The sequence below is a fragment of the Scophthalmus maximus genome, chromosome 13, assembly GCF_022379125.1.
Source record: "Scophthalmus maximus strain ysfricsl-2021 chromosome 13, ASM2237912v1, whole genome shotgun sequence".
In the NCBI taxonomy this organism is placed as follows: domain Eukaryota; kingdom Metazoa; phylum Chordata; class Actinopteri; order Pleuronectiformes; family Scophthalmidae; genus Scophthalmus; species Scophthalmus maximus.
In genome coordinates this window covers 8,105,600-8,127,648 of record NC_061527.1, presented here as the reverse complement: position 1 = coordinate 8,127,648, position 22,049 = coordinate 8,105,600, and the positions used below count along the sequence as shown (strand labels likewise).

Below are 22,049 nucleotides of genomic sequence, written 5' to 3'. Positions count from 1 at the left end.
GACAAGATGTTTGTTGATTAGTGAGTAACTGTCATCAGTTGCACAGTCTGAATGTTCATTCCAATTCTTGATCATCGTTAACTGAAATCCCATCACACGATCCCTGTTAATGCAATGGTCAAAGGATCAAAGGACCACGCACTCCTGTGATCTGTGATCTCATCACATATTCAGTAACAGGCCGCGAATCCTCTCAAAGACACACAATATACAGAAACTGGGACGGACTTTGCATTAGGCATGCTGAACTGCATCTAGATAAACGGTCTAAACTCTAGTCCCTGACTATTCACCCCTCCTTTGTGTGCACTCTCACCTGAGCACATTGATAGTTGCCACACTTTTTGATCCACAACACATTCAAATGGTCGTTTTGGGGGTATTCTTCTGTTTTTCCCACTTTCCTCTGAGTGAGATAGTGTAATATGCCTAATGACAGATCTAATCTGGAGTTATGTCCATAAGCAATATGGGTTCAAATATCATACACATTTTAAAAGCGCAGTGTAGTCCCACGTCCCCCTGCAGCGTTCCGTGCATCTGTTTTGATTCTGGGGAAAAAACATCAGAGTGAGAGCTCTTCCATTCGCTCACTGGTCTCTGGTCGCCAGCCTACAGTGTACGTCACACGTCGAGCGGCACAGCGAGTCCGTCGCCGTCTCCGTTGGACCTGTCGGATCTTTCGAGCTTCTGATTTGTTCCATGTATTGATCGGGGTTCGAATTCAGACCACCAGCGTAGGCCGCGAACCGAGGTCACCGATAAACACAAACACCGCGAGGACTTAGTTCCTGCCACGGGCGATCACCGGAAATCGTTCACTTAAGCGAAAGTATCCAGAGTCGAGATGAGCGTGGAGGCGTACGGGCCGAGCTCGCAGACCCTCACCTTCTTGGACACCGAGGAAGCGGAGTTGCTCGGAGCGGACACCCAGGGCTCCGAGTACGACTTCACCGACTTCACCCTGCCCAGCCAGACGCAGACTCAAGGCCAGACCCAGAGCCAGCTGGACAACCAGGTGCGAGGCGCTCACTTTGTACAGGAAGGCACGACGCTGGGCGGTTCGCCGACGGCAGTTAGCTCCGTCTGCCGCCCCGCTATTATCGCACGCTAGCAGCTAGCGGCTAGCCGTTAGCTTGCCGCTCGCCAGAAAGCCCGTTGACTAAAACTCCTAAAGTGACGCCACGTGTCTGAGGGTGCTTGTCGCGGGCCACTGTGAGCGGCGGGGGTGACTCCGGCGGCCGAGAGCAGGCGCCGGGAGCACTGACACGCCGCCGACGCACAGTGAACCCACTGGCTTGTTTCCGCGCCCTAGCCGCTAGCTGCTAGCCGTTAGCATCGAGTGAGTTTGCTCAGCGCTCGTGTTTGTGTGTGCGCTGCAGGTGAACGGTCCTGATGAGGGTCTCCTCAACGGCGGAGTGGACGACTCCGTGGCCAAGGCCAGCCAGCTGTTGGCCGAGCTGAACTTCGAGGAGGACGAGGAGGACACGTACTACACCAAAGACCTGCCGTTGCACGCATGCAGGTAGCGAGAGCCGCGCCGTGGCAGGACGTCACCGTGCGGGGCACCAACAGCACAACTGGCGTGCAACAGAATCCTCCCTTCGCGAGGGTCTATGCTGTTCGGACTTGCGGTTGGAAGTGTTTCGCAGACGCGTTGATTCCGCCGCGGGTTCATCGATGAGCTACTTTGTGCTGCTGCTGCCGAACTGTGCTGCGTTTATATCCACACCACATTCAGCGGCGGCACACATCAAAGCCTCCGAACTCGATCAACCCCCTCTGAGAAACGGCTTCAACGCGATTTGAACCAATACAACTGTCAGGGAGGATTTGTTTGCAGGACTGTTGTGTTAGTGTTAATTATTGGCCAGTTGTGATCTTAATAAAACAGCCAGCTGAGCGTAGATCCCTGATGCAATGGTTATGTAAATCTTTTTTTGGGCGTGATTACACAATGGTGTTTTAATAGTACTCATTTTCTCTGTGGCCCCTTGATGTTGCACACTACAAACAGTGTTCAGTGATCTACTATCTTATCTAACAGTGAGGTTTCAAATAAACACAGGGTGCTATCAAAGCTTTACCAGTAGTGCTCGTTCAAAACTTGCGCACATCACTGACCTAGTACATGTTGAAGGTATTTCGATGACTCAGATCCTCACATTTGAGATGCTGAATACATTACCTTTTTAAAAAAAAAAGGATTAAATTAGTCAATTATTAGAATAGTCAATCAAGTAATCACTTTAACGACCAATTGTTGCACTTCCGCTAGATATACAGTAATATACACACACAAATTGAAGACGTCATTAAGAGTTCTTGGATGGTAAAAGTATCTGTAAAAGCATAATGGTGAAATATAATTACTGCATTCAAAGTTAGATTTGTCTCCCAGCCTTGGGGTTGCTACTGTGCGAGGACAGAGTTCCAAAACAGATGGAGGAGTGTTTGCCAAATAATAGTAATGTTTTCCTCGCACGAATAGTTTTGGAAGATAACACATAACTGAATATCAACATCAGGTTCTTTCAACAAACAGTCCAGCCCTCATGAAGAGTACGTGCCCGTAGTAAATTGCTTGTTTATTGTTGAACCTCTTAATAACACACATTAAATGCTTGATGAAATAGGCTCTGCCACAAATCAAGGCTGTTGTCAGTTGATTGTGTACTGCAGTAATTAAGATGCTGTTTTGATCTTGGTCTCTTTCAGCTACTGTGGTATCCACGATCCAGCGTGTGTGGTGTACTGCAACACCAGCAAGAAGTGGTTCTGTAATGGACGTGGCAACACATCTGGCAGGTGTGTAGAGAACTCCTCTTCACCTGATCACCTCACATACACCACACTTACAAGTTTCACAATGTATAATAACTACATTGCAACATATTACATTGTCCCAGTAATGGAATATTTTCATTTTTCAACCCACATCACTATCAGCCAGCTGTAGACACTCAGATGATGTCGAATGAATATAAAGACAGATCTGCATGGTTAAGTTTAAACAAGCCACCTCATTGTATTTTCATTGGTAGGAGACACTGTTTAACTCAACCAAGTTTATTTCCTGTCAGCTGAGGACATTTGCGATACACTAACCCATTTGTTTAAAGCTGTGAAATGGTCTCCAGTGTCTGTCATGTTTTTGTACAGTAAGTCAATACACAGTAGAGATTTCTGCTGCAGAGCTACCACAACAAGTGTCATGATTTTGTCAGATTTTTACAATTTTTAAAACTTCCTAATTCTACTCTTACTTTCAGCCACATCGTGAACCACTTGGTGAGAGCCAAATGCAAAGAGGTGACGCTGCATAAAGATGGGCCGCTGGGCGAGACGGTGCTGGAGTGTTACAACTGTGGCTGTCGAAATGTCTTCCTCCTGGGCTTCATCCCGGCAAAGGCTGATTCCGTGGTGGTGTTACTCTGCAGGTAAGTGCCGGCGGGTCAGCAGCTTTTAGCAGCGACAGTTCAGTAACCAATGTCCACAAATCCAGTATTTTTGGTCAAAGAGTGTCCTTGTGGACAGCTTGGAACCTCTCAGTATAAGTTACTCTGGAGCATCAACTCAAAGCAAAACATGCAACTTGTTGCTTTGAAACACAAAGGTAATCATGAGGTTTTTACTTTGGATGCATTTAATTTTGCTCTGGCAATAGATGCTGTCTCACTGAAGTACTCGAATAGGCAGCCAGATGATTAAAATAGTTGGCTAATAAATGTCAATGGTAGCAAAAAAAAAATTAAAAAGAAGGAAAGAAAATTAAATGATGAGATGAGGAAAAAACACATACAGACTCTCAATTAAAATGAGATTAAACATATGACAAATTACCAAATACAATAAAATATATTTATATTTGAATTGGCCAGTGTTGGTTTATGACTAAATCTACAACCTGACCCTTGAATTTGGTTATTAAAATAGATATAACTGAGCAGAAGATTTGACAGTTGCAAAATAAACTTGTTAGCGTTCTTTGGTGTGCAACCTGTTTCTAAGTTACCCCAAACATGTCTTTGGCATGACATTACACTTAATAACTTATCGCTCAACAAATTTGTCAATATGTCTTTGACAAGCTAGTTAGACGCTTAGAACCCTGAACTGATTGATATCATGTTTATCACGTTCATTCAACAACTGTTAGGAACCCACCTTCCACCAAAATGTGACTTGGCTCAGACAGAAACAAGTGGTTAGCAATTTAGTCTGTTTGATTATTGTAAAACTCCACACATTACACTATGCAATATACACTATACAATAGCTGTAAGCTAAACATAAGCTAAGTTCCTGTTTTTCTGAACCTTGTGTCTCCATACAGGCAGCCATGTGCCAGCCAGAGTAGCCTAAAAGACATCAACTGGGACAGCTCGCAGTGGCAGCCACTGATCCAGGATCGCTGCTTTCTGTCCTGGCTGGTGAAGATCCCATCGGAGCAGGAGCAGCTTCGGGCCCGTCAGATCACCGCCCAGCAGATCAACAAGCTGGAAGAGCTCTGGAAGGTATGTACACGCTCAAAGGCTTTATCTCAGAGCAGTATTGGGACCCGAAGATTGCAAACTTCACATATCTGGAAGAGCTGCCAGTAACGGCCGCTTTAGCTGGATTGGTATCTACTTGTTGAATTATATTTAAAAGAGGCATCTGCTGGTGAGATGTGGAGTCGGTTTATGGTGTGATTTCCCTCACAGGACAATCCCACTGCCACCTTGGAAGACCTGGAGAAACCTGGCGTGGATGAGGAACCCCAGCATGTGCTGCTGCGCTACGAGGACGCCTACCAGTACCAAAACATCTTTGGTCCTTTGGTGAAACTGGAGGCTGACTACGACAAGAAGCTTAAGGAGTCCCAGGTACCTGAGTACCTCTACAGAACAGCATTTTCACCATTGATAGTCCATGTCATCTAAAACATGTGGATCAGGTTTTAGCTGACTTTGGAAAACCCATTAATCCAATTAATAGTTTAAAATGTGCAGCTAGGATTATTATTTTTTTGGGCTGTAATCACACTGGATGGCCGAAGGCATATTGGGAATTTTCTCCACTGCTTCCCCCGCTGTGATCCAGACCACACTGAGATGTTGTTGTTTTTTTAATTGCGTGCCCTCTGCATGAATCTTGTCACAGTAATGTGATATTATAAATATTACCTATTATTTTATTCATTGGTGATATCATTTCTATTTTTGCAGACTCAAGACAATATAACAGTCAGGTGGGACCTGGGGCTGAATAAAAAGCGGATTGCCTATTTCACACTGCCCAAGACGGATTCAGGTGGTAATTCTGAGTTTGACTTCCTCGCTGTGGTTCTGTGGTGCAGATAGAGCCCCTTCCCATCCCTCTTCAGTTGTCAGAATTGCACGCAATCTCCCCCAACCCTGCAACTTTTGGTTGCATGTGTGCTTTGTTTTGTTTTTGCCGCCTTTTTTCTTTTTTTTTCTTTTTTGTAGTGGGAGTATGTGCTGTTGTGTAGGTGCACGGTACTGTATAATTTAATTTGAGGAAATAGCATATTCTCCTTAGTTTTTTTTGTTGGTTTCGAGCAATGAAGGGTTACTAACTTTTGTCTTTTTGATCAATCCCAGATATGCGGCTGATGCAGGGGGATGAAATCTGCCTGCGGTACAAGGGCGACCTGGCCCCATTGTGGAAAGGCATTGGCCATGTCATCAAAGTCCCTGACAGTATCCTTTACGCCGTTCATCCATTGCATAACAGTCTACACTGGCACTGATCCCAGATGGCTGTGCCCAATCTGACTATGAAAGACACCTACAGTAAATTTAGCCCTACCATCCCCATTTCTATGTATCCATCCATTATCTATACCGCTTCATCCTTTAAGGGCTGCAGGGGCGGTCTGGAACCAAGAACCTTCTTGCTGGGAGGCAGTAGTGCTAACCACTACAGTGTGTAACCCCATCCCCATTTACTAAACATAATGTACAGATAATGCTTGCCTTCCTTGACACCATGTGTTTGAAGACTATGGAGATGAAATTGCAATTGAGTTGCGGAGCAGTGTGGGAGCACCTGTGGAAATCCCCCACAACTTCCAGGTGGACTTTGTGTGGAAATCCACCTCTTTTGACAGGTAAGCCAAAATCTTATATCCCTTAAACTGAAGATTTGTCAGGAGCATTATATTTTATTTCTTAAATCATCCTGCACGTTACGGGAATATAATATCATGTATGTTATGCTGCGTACAGTTCTCAGACATTAATGTGTGACATTCGTAAACTAAAGATGTGTTATGGTATGCACATAGGTTCCCTGTTGATATAAATAATTGATAACACCTGACATTTGTTGCTGCAGGATGCAAAGCGCCCTGAAGACATTTGCCGTGGACGAGACCTCCGTGTCTGGCTACATTTACCACAAACTGCTGGGCCATGAGGTAGAGGATGTCACCATCAAGTGCCAGCTGCCAAAGCGCTTCACTGCTCAGGGCCTGCCTGACCTCAATCACTCACAGGTCAGACCACATTGACCAGGTTTCCCTGTGATTAGAGGGATTCTTTCACAGGATAGACATTTGTCTGTTTTTCCCAACATCTCACCTGGACTGTATTTTTTTCCCCCCTTTCTTACTTGCTCTTCGTGTGCAGGTGTATGCTGTGAAGACGGTGCTGCAGAGGCCTCTCAGTCTAATTCAGGGTCCTCCCGGCACTGGGAAGACTGTCACCTCTGCCACCATCGTTTACCACCTGTCCAGACAGGGCAACGGGTAAGACAAAGTGTTTTATTGCTGCTAATTTTAAAAAACAAAACAATACAAAAAAAACAACCCAGTAATGTTACAATTGTTTTTATTCCAGTAACAGCATTTTTTCCTCTGCTAACTCTACGATGCATATATTTGTGTGTCCTGCAGCCCAGTTCTGGTGTGTGCTCCCAGTAACATTGCTGTGGACCAGTTGACTGAGAAGATCGACAAGACTGGGCTGAAGGTTGTCAGGCTCTGTGCCAAGAGCCGAGAGGCCATCGAGTCGCCAGTGTCTTTTCTGGCTCTGCACAACCAGATTAGCAACATGGACAGGTCAGTGGCTTGTAGGGAAATTAAGACTCCCAGACGCGTGAAACAGAGTTATTATTGCTTGGTTGCAGCTTCGTACATAAACTAATTATATAGTGACAGGGAATATTAGTGTTATAATATTAGTAATATTGTTCTTTTACCAGTTTAACTTCAAACTTCACCAGATTTTAAATTCTCTGTAAATTAGTTTATAGTTAAATCACATAAAGAACTGGGGCTCGGTCAGAATAAAATCTGAGGTCTAATCAAAGACCTTATGTCAGGTCAAATGCCAACAATTGAATTTAAATCTAAAATGTTCTCACTCTGATGTCCTCATCTCCATAGTATGCCAGAGCTTCAGAAACTACAGCAGCTGAAGGATGAGACTGGTGAGCTGTCATCTGCTGATGAGAAACGCTACAGGGCTCTGAAACGCACCGCTGAGAGGGAGCTGCTCATGGTGAGGAACATTCTTCAAAGTGTCAGCCTCAAAACTGTGAACGGTCTCCTGTCACGTGGGAGTTGACAATTTACCAAATGGTCGGTTGCACATTTTCACAAGTAGTGAACATTAATTCAAATTTAAACAGTTAAATATGGCTAAAGCCATTTCCATATTAAGGGATGTGATAACCAGGGAGCTTGTCGCTCTTATTCGGTTGTGTGTTCACTCCTTTGTTGGAATCAGTCCAGACCTGTGTTTGTAAGCTTTATAGAGACACAACACCACCTGACCACCTGTCGTCATAATCGCTGCTACATCTACATCCTCCCTCTTCTGTTTGAAGATTGTAAATGATCGTCCTCTCTGTTTTCCAGAATGCTGACGTGATCTGCTGCACCTGTGTCGGAGCTGGAGACCCCCGCCTGGCCAAGATGCAGTTCCGCTCCATCCTGATTGACGAGAGCACCCAGGCCACTGAGCCAGAGTGTATGGTGCCGGTGGTGTTGGGGGCCAAGCAGGTACATGCAGCATATATAAGTAAAGAAATATTATTGGCAATACTATCTCCTGAATGTCCATCCATTTAATATGAATCTAAATGTTACACGCCTGTGACTCATCGTCCTCCTCGCAGCTCATCCTGGTGGGTGACCACTGCCAGTTGGGACCTGTGGTGATGTGTAAGAAGGCAGCCAAGGCTGGTCTGTCCCAGTCGCTGTTTGAACGCTTGGTGGTTCTGGGGATCCGGCCAATCCGCTTGCAGGTCCAGTACCGCATGCACCCGGCTCTCAGTGCCTTCCCCTCAAACATCTTCTACGAGGGCTCCCTGCAGAACGGTGTCACCGCAGGTTTGTCAAGATTTAACAGTTCAACAAGTAAAGCCAAATTCTACAAACTCCTCAAGACTTAACACAGAATAAAATGTCCCTGTTCTCTCCAGCCGACCGCATTAAGAAGGGCTTCGACTTCCAGTGGCCACAGCCGGACAAGCCCATGTTCTTCTACGTGACTCAGGGCCAGGAGGAGATTGCCAGCTCTGGAACCTCCTACCTCAACAGGTCATTATCTTGTATCACTTTGTGTTATTTAACATAAGATCTAAATTTACTCACAACATACAAAGTGCATTGGATACAGTGGCTGTGAAAGGGCTAGCTGAAGCCGCACTACGGGAGTGCTCGTTCACCCCCTAAAATAGTTATAACATGTTTTCTAATCATAAAAAAACTCTCCACCTCGTCAGCCCTGATCAACAGGAATGCAAAGGTCATATCCACGTTGCAGTGAAAAGGGTTTTCCTTAAAATCAGGATCACCATCTAAAAAAAAATAATTGCTTGGAATGGAACTCATTGATGGAGGGCAAGATTGATTTGTGCTGTTAATTTTGTTTTATTAACTTCTTCAACTTAAACAGTACAGTCAATATTATGTCAACATAACTTAATCCAATTGGTGTTCATTTATTTGCAGCTTTATTAAATGAAAACCTACCTTATTTTGCACAATAGATATGATTTGCATCTTAAAACTAACAAACCATTAGTTTACTCCCATTAAATTGAGATCATTTTCCCCATCTGTGTTTTTAAGGACGGAGGCTGCCAACGTAGAGAAGATCACCACCAGGCTGCTGAAGGCTGGAGCCAAACCCGACCAAATCGGCATCATCACCCCGTACGAGGGTCAGCGCTCTTACCTGGTCCAGTACATGCAGTTCAGCGGCTCCCTGCACACCAAACTCTATCAGGTACCACGCAGACCCGAGCAGATTTAAAGATTCAAAATATTTTGAACTCAGCGGAAATGGGCTTGTGTGACTAAGGCTACGGGGGAGTGGATGTTTTCTCTGAAGCATCTCAGAAATTAAAAAGCCAGAGCTGGAAGTACATTCAAATTCAAACTGACGTGATTCTCATTAGTTACCATAGCAATTACTAAGGTTTTCACTGCCTCTCCCTCCTTCATGTCATGTTCCATTGTAGCAAGTGGAGATTGCCAGCGTGGACGCCTTCCAGGGCCGAGAGAAGGACTTCATCATCCTCTCCTGTGTTCGTGCCAATGAGCATCAGGGCATCGGCTTCCTGAACGACCCTCGTCGTCTCAACGTGGCGCTGACCAGAGCCAAGTAAAAAAAAACAAAAAAACACAACTCAATAAGTCTGTTAATGTTGGCACAGGACACAGCCACCTCATTAGTTTCTGATTAGCTTTTTAGAAGAAACTGTTGACAGCTAGTCTATTTAAAATTCAGTTGTTGTTTTCTCTATGGGTGATGTGTTGCAGTGTGATCACCTACAGGATCCACTGTAATGTCTCAAAAATTTTGATTAGACATGCCTACTTCTAATTTTTGAGCCGATGTATGTAGCTGGAAGAATTGGACCATTGGACTTTCTACACACAAAAACTTGCGCAAGATAAATTTTAAAGATGCTATCTTCACACAAAAAAAACAAAGCCCCACCGTCATCAGTGTTGTTCCTGTGTGCGTGCTGCGAATAAAGGTACGGTGTGATCATCGTCGGGAACCCCAAGGCCCTCTCCAAGCAGCCGCTATGGAACAACCTGCTGAACAACTACAAGGAGCAGAAGGTCCTGGTGGAGGGGCCCCTCAACAACCTGAGGGAGAGCCTCATGCAGTTCAGCAAGCCCCGCAAGCTGGTCAACACCATCAACCCTGTGAGTAGTACAAACCACCGTTAAGAAAACCTCCCACCGTTTGCTGCATCTCTTACTGAGCCAGAAGATTGTGTTGTAATTCTTTAAAAACTTTTAAAGCAAAAGTGCCAAAAAAAAATTACTGGTTTTGTCTCCTCAAATGTGAAAATTGCTGCCTCTTTTGTCCTGGTTTGACAGTAAATTTGACATTTTCATGTTTTTGACTACTGGACAGACAAAACAAGACATGTAGCTTGGGCCCAGGGACATTATGATGGAAATGTCTCATGTATATGGAGATTTTATAGATTGATCAAGTGGCAGACGATTAGACGACAGTGAGAAGAATTGTTCGTTGCAGCCCCGAATCTGTGAAATATGCAGCTGTACTTAATGGTGGTATGTTGTGATTTCCAGGGGGGACGTTTTATGAGCACTGCGATGTACGATGCCCGTGAGGCCCTCATCCCAGGCTCCGCTTACGACCGCAGCAATACTGGTATTTATTCAATTTTTTGAATTACTCAAGAAAATAAATACGAACTCCAACAGGCTGTATTTACTTGAGTGCGTTTTCTTTCAGCCGGACGACCGTCCAACATGTACTTTCAAACTCATGACCAGATCGGGATGATAGGGGCAGGCCCCGGTCACATGGCTGCCATGAACCTCCCCATACCCTTCAACCTGGTGATGCCACCAATGCCTCCACCCAGCTACCTAGGCCAGACCAACGGCCCTGCTGCCGGTATAACACAGAGCTGAGATAACACACAGAAACAACCCATAAAGTGAAAATGTGCAAACGTTGGTTCAGTTCTTAAGAGGGAAAACGTTTAAGACTGGTCCTGATACAAACACATTTTTTTCCCATCAAGGTCGTGGAGCTATGAAGGGTAAGCCTGGGCGTGGCGGACGGCAGAGGGTCCGTGGCTCTGGGAACCTGGGTGCCGGTCAGGGTAACGGACCGAACAGCCAGGCCAGCCAGGATGGGGCCTCCCAGTCCTTCTCCCAGGGGCCACTGACACAAGGCTATATCTCCATGAGCCAGCCCTCGCAGATGAGCCAGCCCGGCCTGTCCCAGCCAGAGCTCTCCCAGGTAACACCTCCTCGTCACTTCATGATGATGTGTTCATGATAATTATGTTCGAATATTAACTCGGATATCACAATCTGTCTTTTCCAGCTTGTTTAGTATGTTGTTGAATTTTAAATTAGACCGAACTTCTAAAATTGTATAGTGTAAAAAGCCTGTTGAATAACTTTTTTTTATTGCATTGGTCTTGCTGTTAATAGTTTGACTTAAGTAAATCAGGTATAAGAAACTATGGGAAAGATTTTCATTCGAAAAAGGGAAGTGAAATGATCCTGAGCTCAGTGATGAAGTTTGAGGAGATCTCCTGTCTGAAGATGTCTGCTGTAACGTTGTTTCTGTACTCTGGTTCTCCAGGACAGTTACCTGGGTGACGAGTTCAAGTCCCAAATCGACGTGGCTTTGTCCCAGGACTCGACTTACCAGGGTGAACGTGCTTACCAGCATGGCGGGGTGACCGGACTGTCACAGTATTAACGTGTAGGTACATAGAGTGATAATTTAGCTGCAGTCGAGGGCAAGAGGATAAGAGAATACCGTGATGCATTGAAAGATTTCAATTTAGTTTATCATAATAGTATTATGAATATAATGAACTTTGATAATGGTACTGTGAAGCTCGATATAAACCTTAATGATTGGCAGAAATCTGGAAGTGTTATTTGACTCTTGTGAGCTTAAGATCGTACCTTTTAGGTTTTCATTTATTTAAACAAAACAAAAAAATCTTTGATGGTTCTGACATTTTAATTTCCCCAACTATTCTTTTGACAAAAACCAATAAACTCTGCTTTGTGTCTTGCAGGATGCTTGAAGAAGGGAGCTAGGCCTGAGCTGAGCTTAGTTCATCAGCTTTTTAATCTGGGAAATAATAAAAACATAAAATGGATACCTGTTTTCCTCTGCTACAACCGAAGCACCACCGAGTGAAAGCGACGGGATAGCGAAACCAAACCAATGACCAGCGAGAGAAATGAGAGGGTAGAAGAAGAAGAAGAGGAGGGCACGAACAGACGGGCAGGGAGAAGGCGAGCGAGGCCGAGTGGACAAGCGAGAGGCAGGAGGGACCGGAGCCTGTGCACAGTGGAGGAGGGAAGTCAAGGAGATGGCGGCGTGTGGTCGAGCTGCCGAGGGAAACAGGAGGGATCTCAACGGTCTCTCGTGGGAATCCAAATGAGGCTCAACTCCTAAACAAAATAATCCACCCAACCCCTTTCACCTCACAGCGTCCAGGAGACGAAGGAGAGCTCCTAAAGTTCTATCGCTCATCTTCAGAGGAGGATCGAAGCCTTCCGTCTGAATTTGAAGAACCTGTTCTCCGAACCTGGACCGACATGGTTGCAGAAGCCTTGAGAAGGGCAACTTAAAATCCCCACGCTAAAACGTCGGTTGGTTGCTCAACCTGCATGATGTCCCGGACTATTTAAAAAAATTTGGTCGATCATGGGAGGAGAGCAGCACCAACAATCATTTACTGGGCCCAGAAAACCTCAGCAGCCTCTGAAAGCAGCACCAGGCGACACCCTCGCGGAGAGGAAGTACAAACACGGTTTCTGTGCTTGAGTCTGATATTGAAGAGCCTTGAATTGAAATACCTTCCGTTTGCCTTGAGAACCACTGGCTCGTTCACAAGGTCTTTAGTGGGGCGGTCTTGGCCGCACGTCAGTGGTGGAGTGGCACGGGGATTTCAGAACTGTTTTTTTCAAGGCATGAGGCGCGAATCCCACCGATATCGCGGTCGTCATGGGACGTTTTTTCTTCTCTGAAGTACCTTTCTTATCACAGAGCACAAAATTGCAAAAAAGTCATCGAAACTATCAAACATGACCAGCATTGAATATTCAACTCGCCGTCATTTGATGTTTCAGCGAAGGCTTTTCCTTATTTTAATCTCTTTTTTTTTTCTTCTGTTTTTTTGAGAGCTGGGTCTGTTGATGTCCGGCTGCGCTTCATGACCGAAGTTCTTCTTTTTTAAACAACGCTTTCATTGGCAAACGCTTGGACGCTTTGCATTGAGTGACTCCTCAGGGGATTGTGGACGGTCCACGCTCATCACACAAATCCCTACTTGAGGTAAAAGAAACCAAACAAGAGATGTCGGGGAGGGGGGAAGAGGCTGAGGGAGGGTAGTCGAGTGTAACAGGCGGGCGTGGCAATCAATCCACTACAGGTAAGAAGTAGAAAAGGAAGGTGGCTAGGGAAGAGAAGGATACGAGAGTTTCCACTCTCACGTCCAGGTCGTTGTAAGGGTTGAAACATTGGAGGGATACATGTAGTTTGAAGACACGTGGCAATAGATTTGGCCAAGTTGCCTTTTTCCTGACAGCATTTTTGATTTTGTGAGTGTTCACCAGCTATATAGCCAAGCTGATCGTCATGTTACTTTGCTGCAACTGAGCAGTGACCAAACAATTTAAATTCATAGATAGACACGGGTTGAAATCTCTTGAAAGTCAATAAGTCGGTAATTTAAAAATTATTTTGTCCCAGTTACACAGTGGAAAAGCCGGTCCGCACTGATAAGACGGTGAGGAGATAAAGGAAAGTGAATGGAAAAAACCTGAATCAGTGCCTAGAACCAATCACCTTCAGACAAACCGCTGCAGCACAAGCATGAATGTAGTTAAAGATCAAACTACCAGCATTTAAATAGAATTTTTTAAAAACTCTGACACCAGAGGGATGAAGAAACCCACAGAAAATGACTTGTTATATTTTATTTTTCTAATAAAACGGGGCGAGGTGATGAGGTCAATGCATTTTGCGGCTGGGTTGTATCAAGGATGGGCTGATTGGGGGGTGGGGGGAGCCACCTTCCTTCTCCGTGGAGTAAAAATAAATGGCGGCTGGTAGTTTCTTATGTGGACTTTAGATTTGTGCAAAGCTCTTTTTGACCGTAATGTGTATTCCTTGTGGAGTTCCTCTCCGGATGTGGATCCCAAACCTTCCCCTCCTGGAGAACTGTGAACCCTGATTTTTGATCCAAACTTAGCTTCTGTCGAGATGATTTGCTGCTTTCTGCGTCTTGTCGTTCAGTTTAGCCTTTTTGTGTACTTTAACTAAAATCTTTTTTTTTTTGTAGCAACTTGTTGACAACCGGAATGATGCTTCCGCTGTTTCCTTTTATCAGAGTTTTGTATCTTCTCCTCAAAAACTGTCCCTAGGACTCGTAGTTTTGTAACTCTTCCAGGAGATATGCTTTGTGAACACAGTAAGAATGTACTCCACTGTTGTTTCTCACCCACTTCTCATTTCAGCAGACGTGACAATCGCGTTGCGAGTAGACGCCGCCATGTTTAATTGATAGAGATAGTTCCCATTTTGTTGACATAGTGCAAGTCTTGTCATTTTTTTTTGCGATGAATTAGCTTCCCATATCAGCCCGTTCCACTGAACTCCCCAACATGTTATAGCTTTAAAAAAAACTTCAAAAAACCTGCTGCCACTATTTTATCGCTTTGGTGTTTTCTTCTTTTCCATCTGAGCCACAATGAATTGCAACATGTGCAGTGACCATTTGAGTTGTAATTAGTTTGAAGCATTTGCATCCAAACCCGTGATTCTCTACGACAGGTAGAGATTACATTGATTATCATGTGATGTAAATAACTATTTGAAACGATGAATCTTATTTGCAGTGACGTATCATCACAGTATGGTGATTCCCTTGTTAAACTAAACCAATAAAGGCTGTCAAGCAGTGTTTTTTATGGTATGAATTTATTTGCATATGCTGACAAATGTGAAATTATTTCAGATATTGCACAATAACTAGTATATACAAGTTTGAGTTTGAGCCATTTTCATGCTGTTGCCTGTGCTGCTTTTTTCATCTGTTTTCTCTTCGTCAGTTTCTTTTTCAGCTGTCCATGTTTCTGTCTCTGAATGGTCTCCTGGATTTTCTGTTTGAACTTCTTCTTCTGGCTCCTGATCTTCTCCAGCTCGGCCTTCCTCTTGGCCTCCAGGTCCGGATCCTGGAACGACAGTTTCACCACAAATCAGCAACAATACATTTTCCTCACTTGCTGCATGTCAGGCTTATACCATTAGTTATTATAGAGATGATTTCTTTTATACACCTGGAAAAAGATATGCATGGTTGGTTGTTAAAACTGTCTGTCTCTGAAGTTTAGAATCAGAACATGTGTATATTGTACGAACCCTGCACACATTCACGCCTCAAAAGTAGTTAAGGTCACATTTGTTAGTTAATATAGGGACAACTGTCCTGAGGGTTTGAGCAGATTCATCTCCTTGAAAGACAAATATCACATTTTTCAGTCTTCAGCTTCTGAACAATTAAGACAAAGATACATTGTTCTTTCCAGACACCTTAGCATAAATTTGTTACATATTGGTTCCTCTCCAGGAAATCGCAGGAAGCTATGGGACCTGTAAACTCATTTGAACCTCGACCTTCGTGTTGCTCCTTCTTGACCGTGCTCACATTAAAATTGATTTGTTAAAATGTTCGAAACAAGACTTAAGAGAAAGGAACTTGCCTTCCCCTCCAAGATCAGCTGTTTCCTCTTGTTGATCTCCTTTTTCTCGTCAAAGTCTGTTGACTCGAGTTTCTACAAGACAGAAAAGTGGTCACATAACACCCAAGATCATGATTTGAAATTTTTTTTTTTTTATAATTTGGAACAAAATCCATCAGTGATATAGTCCTGAACACTGGAAACATCGAGCGGACACCAAAAGGTGAGATAATGACTCAGGACGAGGTGTCCCTACTATTTCACACGCCCGTCTCGTCACGTTGACCTGGGTGAGGATCTTCAGGACTTCTTTCTCCTCCACAGGATATTCCTTCAGCTTCGTCTCTGCAGAAACACAACAGACGGGTTTGAGTAAGTAAATAAATCTCTCTCTCTCTCTCACACTCACACACACACACACACACACACACACACACACACACACACACACACACACACACACACACACACACACACACACACACACACACACACACACACACACACACACACACACACACACACACACACACACACACACACACACACACACACACACACACACGGATGAATGAGAACCTTTCCAGCTTTGGTCAGGTGCCCTGTTTGTGGCAGAGGCTGTGTAATTGCAATATAGTGGCTTCACATGAGGCCTTGGACCTTAACACTCAACAGTCTGTCTCCCAAAAAATTTCTGTCCTTTAATAATTGTGATAAAAATCGAAATATTTGATATTTAGGGAAGAGAAACGTCTATTAACGTCAGTATGTAACAAACTTCAAACAACAAACAACGACATAGAATCAAAAAAAGATTTTTCTGTGAAATCTCATTGTGACTTACTATTCTGCTCTTCGATGGATTGGACCAGGTGGATGTCAAACTGTGTCACCAGTGTGATAGACACTCCGCTCCTACCTGCAGAGGAAGAAAAACGTGATGTGAGGCTTCAGAGCAAGTCATACACAGACGACGACGCAGGATCACTGTTTGTTTCTGAACATGTCTCTTAAAGTAACCGCACCTGCTCTCGCTGTTCGTCCGACTCTGTGGATGTAGATCTTGGGAAGGCCGGGGGTGTTGTGGTTAATGACGACCTGGACGGTCGGAATATCCAAACCCCTGTGGGTCAGAAACAACATGATAACTGCCCGTCTACAGCCTGCCTGTATGAATGCTCATGAATTTGTTAAAAGACAGAAATGCAGCAGCTCAGCGGAGCTTCTTACCTGGCAGCCACATCTGTCGCAATCAGGATCTTAAAGACGCTGGCCTTGAACTTAGCCAGGTTCGCAAACCGTTGTTTCTGGAGGAGATAAAGAAGATGTGGTTAATTCTACAGGTTCATTCATCACTGCTAATCCCTCTCACTACACTGTTTCCATATCCTATATCACCACCAGAGCTTTGTTCTCGATTTCCACAGACAGCACTGGCTTGTCGAGAAGCTGTGACGACCGGTGATGAAGGACACATCACTGTGTGTTGTCGGCTGTCTGCTAAACAAAGCAAACTCGTTCTGTGTGTGAACGTAACTGACCAGTTGTAAACAGATTATGAAACAGTCTCTACCTCAGCTGTCATTCTCCAACAGGATGGCGCTGGAGGAACAACAGCTACAACGCCGTCCTCCCGCTGATGTTAACCGCTGAAATGTACTTTTCGATCACTGATCCAGTGTCACTGAGCTGGACTCAGACTCACCTGCTTCATCATGGAGTGCAGGGAGATTGTTGGAAAGTTAAATTCCCGCAGCATCATGGTAAGGATTTGGCAATTCCTGGGGGGACGACAACAAAAGAACAAGAAAATAATAATTTGTAAGTTGGACTACCCCAGAACAACACTGCTGGCAACTGAACACACGCAACAGGTTTAAACACTAAAACCAGCTAAATTATTTTCTGCTTGTTAGTCAAATTTCTGTTACCTATTTCTTAAAAAAAGTAGATTATTTAAATACAATATTTTGTTAATTTCTTCTGCAAACATGTATATAAATGTGGAGTGGACTTTTAGAAAGCTAACAAGTTTCCTTAAGGCTCCTGTGAACGCCTTCCTACTTGCACGTGTTGGTGAAGATGATCATGGACCAGTCGTCGTGCTCGTCAGTGAACGTCTGGATCAGGTGGACCAGGTAGGCGTCCTTCACCTTCTCTGGAGTGAGGATGTACCTCTGGTCCAGCTCCTCCACTGTTCTCGTCCTGTTGACAACAATATAGTAACATAGTAATGACCAAATTGGGATGACGCAAAACTCCTGCTGTGCTTTATTGTTTTTGTGAAAAAAACATCAGTTTTCATTTATATTTGCTACATTCAAAGATGTTATGTCTCGTTTCTGAAAAACTGCAGTGTAATTCACTCTTACTGGCACTGCTATAGATTACAGGCTCATTAGATTTTCTTTTCCACATGACAACTTTGAAATTGTGAAATATCTGTGCTTGTTTGAACCTGTTATCTACGTGTATCAGACGCAAATCTTCTGAACAGAAGCAAATCCAGCAGAAAACTGGATCAACCGCACTTCTCATGTTCTGCCATTATCTCCCCGACTCTCCCGTACATCAAAAGGAATTTGTGCACTTCGTTTTTTTTAGTTGTGCCGCGGATCAGATTCAAACGGAACTTCCACACTGCTGCTCCTGTTTCATCAGGGACTCACAAGATTTGAAGCAAAGAATGCATCCAAAATCAGGCACAAATAATTGACCCGGTCTGGCCCCGACTCCTTCTTAAGATGTTTACAAATACATGCAATCTCTGGTTATTCTGTCAAATCAAAATTGTAGAAAAATAATCTTTCCATTTTCTCTATGACATGACAATTTGCCAAAGATTTTTTTTTATTTTACAGAATAAATGATGCAGAAAGAATTAAGATTAAAATTTGACAAGAAAAAGTTTATCGTCTGAAAAGTTCTATATATTTGGTTGCATTAGTTTTTTCTTTTTATTTAGTTATTTATAATAAAGTTTATGCTTAAACTATAAAACATCAAGCCTCAATTACATTTCTTTGTCATAAGGGTTTGTCAATGACATTTTGTGAATCATTGGCAATTATTACATTTTTTTTAAATATATATACATATATATTCATTTTTTTACTTAGTTCTGGCATCGGCCTCCAAAGATCCCTATTGCTCCGTCTCTACTCAATATTCCTGGCAATAGGTTACTTACTCTGACTTGCTCTCCCAGAAGAAAGGTTTGTTCATGGCGATGTTCTTCAGCTCCTGCAGCGTGTCGGTGAGCGTGGCGCTGAACAGCAGCGTCTGCCGTTTGGCCGGTAAAGCCCCCAGGATCACCTCCAGGTCTTTGGTGAAGTCAGTACAGCCCTGCTCCAACAGCCGGTCCGCTTCATCCAAAATCTGACAAACAAACAAACAAACACAATGCCGCAAATTTGTTGAGTTAGCAGCTGAAAAAAAAGGGGTTTAAGAAGTATTCATTCGATGTTGCCTTCATAACTTTTATTGGTGAATAGTAAGAACAATTATAAAACTAGTTTCTTCCATAAAAAATGTCAAATGGTTATGATTTTTAGGTAAATATCTTGGTTTTATAGACAGTTTCAAACACAAGTACTGGATTTTGTCATTATTTTTCAATCGGTACGGAAATTAAAGGATCTGTAATAAGTAAGTAGTGATGTCAATAAGCTGTCCAAAATAAAAGACGACAAAAAAGAAAACCCCTCAGTGATGTCTGTGAGTTAACTCTGCCTTAGGAAGTTGGTTGGTCTCCTTGGTATGAACATCACCATATAAGTCCAGAATATAAGAGTGCAAAGGAGAAGAAATAAACCTGAACCCACCAAGAACTGGATCTTTTTCATGCTGAAGGTGTTGGAGCTGCGGATGTGATCGGCGAGCCGGCCCGGTGTCGCTACAACTACATGTGGCTGGTTGGTCAGCTCCAGGGCCTGGGTCACCATGTCTGTCAGAAACACAGCAAACACAGATCATCAGCGACAGTTCACAGGAGAGGCATAAGACAGAATCACGACCCAACAGTTTTAAGACAACAGCGTACAAGAATATTAGTGTATGGGTGAGTGTAACTGTAACTGTGCCGTTGTGCACTGTGTTGTATTTTGTGTAGAGGACCCACTTTGAAAACGAGATGGTTCATCTTAAGGCACTTAAAATGCTAATAAAATGTTTATATGTTAAATGACGGTCTTTATAGAGAAACATGACAGCGGTGTGACAACACAGGGTCATATTTAAAACTAAAGGTGACAGAGCATTGTTGTAACCGCTGGATGAACAGAAAGGAAGGTTAGTTACCCATTCCACCGACGACAATGCAGTCCCGCAGGCCAAGAGGCTTCCCCAAGACTCGGAACTGCTCAGCGATCTGATAGGCCAGCTCCCTGCAAGACATTACATTTACACCGTTATGAGCTGGAAATATACGGGAGGGAATGTATTAAACAAATTTCTCAAAATGCTATTTCGTTTAGCTCAAGTTTGTATGACGCATGCATTATCTATTTGAAAGTAGTTTGTATTCTGTTATTCACATGGCCTGAAACGATAATGATCTGTGTTGAAATCCTAACTGATGAACTGCAAGTAGTTTGGAATAATACTCTTTATATCTCTGATACATTATTTAGGATTTGGGGCGTGTGTGTGTGTGTGACATGCCAAGGACCTGAATATTAAGATGGTTGAGAAAAATACAGACGCCTTTCGTTTATTGCTGATGTTTTGGATCATTAAATCATTTACACTCAACTGCAATGACACAATCTGACACAAACAGATAAAAGGCAGTTTAAATGAACTAAAAACTTGCTGCCGTGTGTGAATGTTAGTGTGAATGTTCTGTAGGTGTGTCTGTGTCTCTCTCACGTTCTGACTGACCTGGTAGGAGTGAGCACCAGGCAGAAGATACCATACGGGTCCTCTGACAGTTTCTGCAGCACTGGCAGCACAAACGCTGCCGTCTTCCCGCTCCCGGTCTTGGCACAGCCCAAACAGTCTCGACCTGCGGGTAAATAAATTATTAATAAAACACACAAAAAAGCATCTTCATACACCTGCTCTGAGTTCAGGTCTACTTGGTAGCCATGCCCTGTGACTTCAAAGAATATTTCCCACAAATTCTCACACCAAACTCATGGAGAGTTTTTATTGAAAATTTGTTGTCAGTACTCCAAATTACTTAAACGTTGATGCTCACGGTTTTTCTGGTAAATTCTTCTAAATATTGACGCCACAATTTTCAACTACAGTTTTATGTGTATGCAGTTTGATTGGTAACCTCTGCGGTTCATTTCAAGGGTCGCTGGAAACAAACATTTTCTACAAAACATTGTTTAGTTGTGAATAATATGATGGCAGCACATTTAATATATGTGCAAAAAAACTAAAATAGTATCCTAACTAATCTTCATTATGAGAGTAGCACTGAGCAACACCTCCCTTCCTTCCCCATGGACATTGCACGTTACATTAACGTGATCCACCACACTCACATTTAACCATCTGTGACCCCGAAATTTATTGTAAAGTGTGAGTTTTATTTTATTATAATCTATAATCGAGTGTTTCACACAGCCCGTCTTACCTTCCAGAATCGCTGGCATGCACTGCTCCTGGACAGGAGTGGGTTTGTTGATTCCCAGCTGTTTACACTGCCTCACCAGCCAGTCCGAGAGACCCAGCGACGACAAGTCCGCCATGTCTGGTCTGATCTCGTTCCCCGCGCCTCGGAGACCTCTTCTGTTAACAGTGTATGACAAAATAATGAGGAAAGAATACCCTTGTTTTTCAACGTTGACTAAACCATCCTCGTGTGTGTCGCAATAATGGTCGCCGTGTGACTACGTCACCCACGCGACGTGTCTCGCTTCTTGTCGTCTTCTTCTGCAGGAGGAGCAGAGTGGAGGCCGCGTGCTGCGGCCCCCTGCTGGACAAACATGGTACAGTCCTGTGATCACTATTATCCCACGTCCTCACAGTTTTGATCACGATTAGTGTAATAGACATTTCTAGATACTATATGTTCTTCATATGTATTTTTCCTATTAATAATGAAGAAAATAAGAGGATAGTGGCATTAGTTTAACATTAGGTTATATGTGACCCAACCATCGCGTATATAAAACAGTGCTCATTTTCTCTGTACTCGCTTGCTCATTCATGTACTTGAATGTGTTGTGAGTCCATCTGCAGATGCTGAATTAAGCTTACAGTTAGACCAGTGTTGACTTTGCCCTTTTTATTCAGCAAACTGCCACCACATCACATTCACATTACATTACAGTCTTTCATCCATTAAAAAAAAATCTACAATGGATAC

General features: G+C 43.6%; 2 protein-coding genes across 3 annotated transcripts; one reads left to right on the top strand and one right to left on the bottom strand.

Moving 5' to 3' along the window:
- Positions 1-548: 548 nt before the first annotated feature.
- Positions 549-14,949, top strand: LOC118318172 (regulator of nonsense transcripts 1). Of its 2 annotated transcripts, none has more exons than XM_035647556.2 (24): positions 549-1,018; positions 1,383-1,525; positions 2,719-2,808; positions 3,273-3,440; positions 4,337-4,517; positions 4,707-4,868; positions 5,211-5,295; positions 5,607-5,705; positions 6,007-6,115; positions 6,343-6,502; positions 6,636-6,754; positions 6,902-7,066; positions 7,394-7,508; positions 7,868-8,011; positions 8,128-8,341; positions 8,434-8,551; positions 9,086-9,242; positions 9,478-9,620; positions 10,000-10,174; positions 10,571-10,652; positions 10,737-10,901; positions 11,032-11,252; positions 11,604-11,726; positions 12,052-14,949. In XM_035647556.2, exons 1-23 carry the CDS (start codon positions 848-850, stop codon positions 11,721-11,723), a joined length of 3,306 nt encoding a protein of 1,101 aa, XP_035503449.1. In that variant the 5' UTR covers positions 549-847; the 3' UTR covers positions 11,724-11,726; positions 12,052-14,949. The 2 variants fall into 2 exon arrangements, with proteins under 2 accessions (XP_035503449.1, XP_035503448.1); XM_035647555.2 differs by having other exon boundaries at positions 5,211-5,298.
- ddx49 (DEAD (Asp-Glu-Ala-Asp) box polypeptide 49) lies at positions 13,909-21,593 on the bottom strand. The gene is made up of 13 exons (XM_035647558.2): positions 21,315-21,593; positions 20,609-20,732; positions 20,027-20,112; positions 19,552-19,673; positions 18,918-19,105; positions 17,792-17,932; positions 17,433-17,508; positions 16,958-17,034; positions 16,753-16,850; positions 16,572-16,646; positions 15,984-16,072; positions 15,749-15,820; positions 13,909-15,220 (listed from the first exon to the last, which is right to left on the bottom strand). Exons 1-13 carry the CDS (start codon positions 21,427-21,429, stop codon positions 15,050-15,052), a joined length of 1,434 nt encoding a protein of 477 aa, XP_035503451.2. The 5' UTR covers positions 21,430-21,593; the 3' UTR covers positions 13,909-15,049.
- Positions 21,594-22,049: the final 456 nt, after the last annotated feature.

Excerpts from the sequence above, each read along its gene's own strand:
- LOC118318172 (XM_035647555.2), top strand. The coding sequence starts at position 848 with ATGAGCGTGGAGGCGTACGGGCCGAGCTCGCAGACCCTCACCTTCTTG. Across the intron at positions 5,706-6,006 it reads TGTCATCAAAGTCCCTGACA|ACTATGGAGATGAAATTGCA; the intron begins GTATCCTTTACG and ends ATGTGTTTGAAG. Across the intron at positions 8,342-8,433 it reads GCAGAACGGTGTCACCGCAG|CCGACCGCATTAAGAAGGGC; the intron begins GTTTGTCAAGAT and ends TGTTCTCTCCAG.
- ddx49 (XM_035647558.2), bottom strand. The coding sequence starts at position 21,429 with ATGGCGGACTTGTCGTCGCTGGGTCTCTCGGACTGGCTGGTGAGGCAG. Across the intron at positions 16,851-16,957 it reads GCGACAGATGTGGCTGCCAG|GGGTTTGGATATTCCGACCG; the intron begins GTAAGAAGCTCC and ends TCTGACCCACAG. Across the intron at positions 16,073-16,571 it reads ATCCATCGAAGAGCAGAATA|AGACGAAGCTGAAGGAATAT; the intron begins GTAAGTCACAAT and ends GTGTTTCTGCAG.